The 5,664-nt window shown below is 47.1% G+C and overlaps 1 protein-coding gene and 1 long non-coding RNA gene across 4 annotated transcripts; both read left to right on the top strand.

Annotated features, from left to right (window-relative positions):
* On the top strand, positions 1 to 856 carry LOC127775769 (uncharacterized). Its single transcript, XM_052302062.1, has one exon. It carries the CDS (start codon positions 148 to 150, stop codon positions 640 to 642), a length of 495 nt encoding a protein of 164 aa, XP_052158022.1. The 5' UTR covers positions 1 to 147; the 3' UTR covers positions 643 to 856.
* A 2,000-nt stretch (positions 857 to 2,856) lies between these two features.
* On the top strand, positions 2,857 to 5,664 carry LOC127775498 (uncharacterized). Of its 3 annotated transcripts, none has more exons than XR_008017991.1 (8): positions 2,857 to 3,275; positions 3,421 to 3,512; positions 3,888 to 4,007; positions 4,098 to 4,156; positions 4,404 to 4,523; positions 4,847 to 4,940; positions 5,144 to 5,231; positions 5,328 to 5,664. It is a non-coding gene; the product is annotated as an uncharacterized LOC127775498 (long non-coding RNA). The 3 variants fall into 3 exon arrangements; XR_008017992.1 differs by having other exon boundaries at positions 3,417 to 3,512; positions 5,341 to 5,664; XR_008017990.1 differs by having other exon boundaries at positions 3,417 to 3,512.

The raw sequence follows: 5,664 nt of genomic DNA, 5'->3' as shown, positions 1-5,664 counted from the left end.
CGGAATCTCCTCTTCCCATAATCCCATCCCCCAAAACTCTCCCAAAACCGCGTATAAAAAGCGAGCTCCCCTATCACCTTCTCCATCGCCTCCCCAAATTCCCCAACTCCGGCAAGCCAAGAATCCCAACACAACCCAACTCCGGCGATGGCGTCGCAGCTGGTGGAGGAGCACCGCTCGGGCGCGGAGGTCCACACGGGGCACGAGCTGTGCGAGCGGAAGGCCCGCGAGCTGCTGGTGGAGCTCGGCCTCCCCGACGGGCTCCTCCCGCTGCCGTCCCTGGAGGAGGTGGGCTACAACCGCGCCGCCGGGTTCGTGTGGCTCCGGCAGACCCAGGCGGGCGGCGCCACCCACACGTTCGACACCATCGGCAAGCAGGTGTGGTACGCGGGCGAAGTGACGGCGTTCGTGGAGAAGGGGCGGATGCACGGCGTCGCCGGGGTGAAGAGCAAGGAGCTCCTCATCTGGGTCTCCATCTCCGAGATCGTCCTCAGCCCCTCCGGCACCAAGCTCGTCTTCCGCACCCCGGCCGGCCTCGGCCGCGCCCTCCCCTTCACCGCCTTCCAGCTCAACCCGGCGCCCCCGGAGCCGGAGAAGAAGGACGCCGCCGCCGACGAGGCCGACGCCGCCGCCACCAACTGATCCAAGAAGACATGGCGTTGCAGTTTAGCAGCGGGTAAGGTCGGTTTTGGAGGTGCCAAGATCCGGGCCGTCGTGGTGAAGAAAGATTGTAGTAGTTGTATGCTTGGAATTCGTGAGCCTACGAGCTCGATCTGATCTCCATCTCTCTCCAGTCTCCAGTGTGTCCGTCCATGGATGATGCTGAAATAAATATATGTTCTTGTGGATTCCTAAATGCTATTGCTCTGCCAGCTTGATCGATGGCTTGGTGATCTAGTATGCGAATTTCGCGCCGTTCTTTTTGTGGATTGTTAGGGTATGTATAAAGTTAGAGTTTAATACAAGCTCTCATTATTAATTAATCTCACTAGAGACTATTCTCTTATAGATAATAAGATTTATAAACCATTAATGTACTAGATATTTTTTTATTATACTTATTTCCTTTTCTATACACTCGTACAATAAACTTTCCGTTAATAAATGCTAAAAGTCGACTCTAAGCCGTTGTCATACGTAGCAACGATGTTTCTCATTTCTTTTCTCTCTTTCCTCCACGTAACCAAATTTACTTGCATGACAACGAAAAGAGCCCGCTATTAAATACCATTGTACATGCCCTTATAGATTAGATGATTTGGCATATATTGTCATAGGATTAAAAAAAAAAACTGTGTTTTTTTGTTTTATTATTTATAGAAGTGGCAGAGAGTACCAACCACCAACCTTCAATTGAACCATAATCCAGCAATTAAAAGGCAGGCAAGAGAGGCATGGGGTCTCCCCTCTCCCCATGTGTTGTACAGTACAGGTAGAAGTTAGAACAGTTTGTTGATCTAATCCAACGGCTGTACGTTTCTTGAAAAATCAACGGCCGATTGATCTTTACTCACCGTCACCTTTTTGTTTTGCTATTTCACGGTCATCCTTGCTTGGCTATGTAACTCACGGTCATATATTCCCTCCCATATACATTGCCTAGGCACCCAGCAGCCTCACTTGCTGGTCAGATTTGTAACTCAAATCAGAGTCGATCAATGCTGGTTAGATTTGCAGGTTTGTTTGGCAGCATGATGCGATGCACTGTTTGATAGCCAACAGTTGCTTAGTTGCTATAGTGAAAGAACTAGTTACAGGCTATTGCGCAGCGCCGTAAAGAGCTGCCCAGCAAGGCGAGAATTTTCAGAATATGTCACTAAATTCGCACCATCTTTAAGATTTGTCACTCAATTTGTAACACTCTCATATCATGCCACCAAGGACGCGAATTATTTTATTCCATGCCACTCCGTCCCTCCGAAGTGGAGCGCCGTCACCCGCCCGTGTCACAACGTCTGACTGAGTCATCTGGGCGCCGCCGATAAGTTCCTCCCCCACACCGGCGAGTACTTCTTCCTTCCCACGCCAACGGCTCCTCTTCCCCAACGCCGAAGAGCTCTTCCTCCCCATGCTTGGCGAGCTCTTCTTCCTCCCCACGCCGTCAGCTACTCTTTCCCATGCCGACAAACTTCTTCCCCGCACATGCCGGCAAGCTCTTCCTTCCCGTGCCGGCGGAGCTCCTCCTCGTGCAAGCTCTTCCTCCCAACGCCGATGGCTCTTTCCCACGCCGGCGAGCTCTTCCTCTCGCGCTGGCGGACCTCCTCCTTCCCATGGCGGCGAGCTCTTCCTCCCGTGCCGGCGGAGCTCCTCCTCCCCATGTTGCCAAGCTTCTCCCCCGCACATGCTAGCGAGCTCTTCCTCTCCACACCGAAATGGCGAGCTCTTTCTCCCCAACACTGGCCAAGCTCCTCCTTCCCTCACGCCAGTGGTCTACCTCCCCCACGCCAGTGGCGGCAACATGACGCAATGGATGGCGTGATACGGACGGGCGACGGGCGTAACTTCGAAGAGACGGAGTGTCGCAGAATGAAACAATTCGCGTGCTCGGTGGCATGTTCTGAAAGTGTTGCGAATTAAGTGGCAAATCCTGAAGGTGGCACGAATTGAGTGGCATATTTTGAAAATTCTAGGCCTAATGTATGGATTTAGAATTATAACTTTCCCCTGTTCTTTTTTTAATAAATATCTATATCTATACTAATATAAAAAGGAGGAGTTGCCTCCTAGCAATCCTACCGGCCAAATCACTCGGATCAATCCCTACCGTCCATCCGCCATCTCATCCAATCTCAACCGTCCATCGCTCATCAACCCTCCTATCGGCGACCACATCCTTCCACCGCGCTTTCCGCCCGCACTCTCGCCCCCACGCGATGACTCCGTCACACGAATCCCCGCCGCCTCCTCGCTTCTCCTCGCTCCGCTCCTCCTTGCTCCGCGCGCATCCTCCCTCCCCTCACTCCGCCTGAATCCCCGCTGTCGCCGCCGTCCACCGCCGGACCAGTGCCGCTGCTGTCCACCGCCGGACTAGCGTCGCGCCTCCACCATAGTGTTCATCGCTCCCGTTTGCCCCCCAAAAAAAATCAAGGCTAAAATCAAGGCCCAGATCCATTCTTGGAGGAGGGGGGCAAATATAGTCGAAACACCCGTCGCCTCCGGCCGCAAGCAAAATGGCGATCCCCTTTCCCTTCTTTGCTCCTCCTCCACACCACCGCCTCTAGCTCCAGCTCGCACAGAAAGCGGCGGCGGCGGCGGCACCCGTGGATGATGATCTGGTGAGTGTCCCCCTCGCGCCCCTCCCGCAACGGCTGATGGAGGGAGATCGAGATTCGGAACCTCGGTTTCGTTTGTTGGATTCGTTCTGTGGTATTGTGTTGATGCTGATGTGTTGCTTTGGTGATTTTTTATGTGGGTAGTCAGACGAGGATTTGGCTCTTAAAGAGCGCTGATCCCGGCGTGCAGAAGCTCGCGCTTGAGAGCATGATGTACTGTTCGCTTGCTGAATTTAACCGGTAAATTTTTAGGGTTTCATTGTTTGTTGATTACCAGTAGGTTGTTTAGGTCTGGTGATCTTCTGCTAACTTTCCTAGGTTTTGATTTCTGATCTCAATGCAAATATGGTGAATGCAGTGGCTCATAGGGTTTAGTTTTGATCCGCTGTAGTTAAATTTACTTGGTGAAGTGTAATGGAATTATGTTGCTATTGTTGTTTTTGTAAAACCAAATTTTGTTGCTTTGCAGTGGTTCACAGGGTTTTCCTTTGATCCACCATAGTTAAATTTAGTGTAACGGAATACTGCTGCTATTGTAGTTTTTGTAAAAAACCAAAATTTGTTGCTTTGATCTTCACCTTCTGTCATTAAAATATCAATATTCCTAAATGGCAGGAGATTCGTTCCGCCACAAGCTCAATGACGTCTGTACCAAAGCCACTGAAACTCCTTCAGCCACACTATGGAACACTCAAGTCTTACCACGAAACCATGCCAGAATCTTCTGATTCGAAGGTATGTAGTCTGTTGATTTCCCAGTCGTGCAGTGGCTGATTCTCTTTGTCACAGTGATGAATGCTTATGGTACTTCCTTACTGTTTTCAGAGATAATGGCTGACATATTATCAATGTTAGCTTTGACAATGTCTGCTGAAGGAGAAAGAGTATGTTCCTGCCACAATAGAAGTCTTTTTGTATCTAATCTGGACAAGATATTCCTTTGTTTGAAACTTCAGTATTGGTCCTAATGTTTACATGCATACTCTGCCATGCTGCTTTTCAATTCTCCAATGTTCAAACACTGTTGAAAAACATGAATATGTACAGGTTTTTCTGCTGCTTGGGAAGAGTGTGCTTGCTTTTCAATTCTCCAATGTTTCAAACACTCCTGAAAAACATGAATATGTACAGGTTTTTGTGCTGCTTGGGAATAGTGTGCTGCTAAAATGAAACAAGACGGCCAGCGTCCCGAATTTTGTATATCTTATGATCTGGGCAGATTTTACACAACCACCAGTAGCCATTAGCAAGGTAAGTGCTTGTCTATCCATTCCCTAGGGTTGTACATTTTCTTCACTACATGCTGAGAATAGAGTTCAAATGTAGTATTGGAATTCTGGTTTTAGTGTTTTGTGGTGCAAAAATGCCTTACTATTTATCAAAAGTGACATATATCATATCCCTATAAGTACTATCATTTTGTTCGCTTGATGGGTTGGAAAACATCTCTTGTCACCTTGGAGTGTGCATCAATCACAACCAAATACAGTCTACTTTGATGAAATGCATTATAAAATCTAGCATGAGTGGACATTTGTAGCATTATTGTTATAATTGTATATTTTTGCATGTAGGTTATTTTAGGGGAAGAAGTGACATTTTCCAAGTCACTTTGATGGAAATTATAAGCAAGATATATGATGGATTGCAAACAAGAGCAGCACAGAGGTCTGTTGAGTTCATTGGTAGTTTTAGTCGATGAATTTTCATTAAAATCATAAGTGTGCGTACCTCAACTAATAAAAACATAAATGGCAATCTAATACTATACTGGATATGACAATTGCTATTACATAAAGTGAAGAAACAAAAGTACCGGGTACCAGCACATCAATAGGAAGACTAGCATTGACATTTCTTCTATTTTTCAGGGAGGAGTCTTAGGGAAAACTCAAGGGTATTTCAGTGAAACTCCATAGGGAAGGACCTTATTCCTGGAGAGTTCTGGGGTGACAACAGGTGGAGATTTGTTTAAATTCATTTTATATTTTGATCCTTGGTTAATGTTTGAACCCCCACTTCCTATGGAGGACTAGACTTACGAACTTTCACCAGACCTCTTTGTCAGGAAAGATGCAAAGCAAAGGGCTCAGGTCCCTCGTCTTGCTGGTCTTAGGAATTTGGAAGGAACAAAACAATAGAATCTTTGAGGAATGCTTGATTCGGCATATTGTCGACAAGATTTTTGACGAGATCAAGCAGTTGAGCAGTTGTGTAGTATGTGCTATTTATTCTCATTCAACTTTGTGATTAACTAAACGAATTATGGACAGTTCTATATGTATACTGAGCTCAGTGTGGTACACTTCGAAACATTATATGTTGTTTTACTCTGCCCAGATTTGTGAACTCAATTTAATCATATTGCTTACTTTTTAAACTTAACATGATA

The sequence above is a fragment of the Oryza glaberrima genome, chromosome 6 (genome assembly GCF_000147395.1).
Source record: "Oryza glaberrima chromosome 6, OglaRS2, whole genome shotgun sequence".
NCBI classification, from domain to species: Eukaryota; Viridiplantae; Streptophyta; class Magnoliopsida; order Poales; family Poaceae; genus Oryza; species Oryza glaberrima.
Note: the sequence above shows the minus strand (reverse complement) of the source record. Positions and strands in the feature narration are given on the sequence as shown.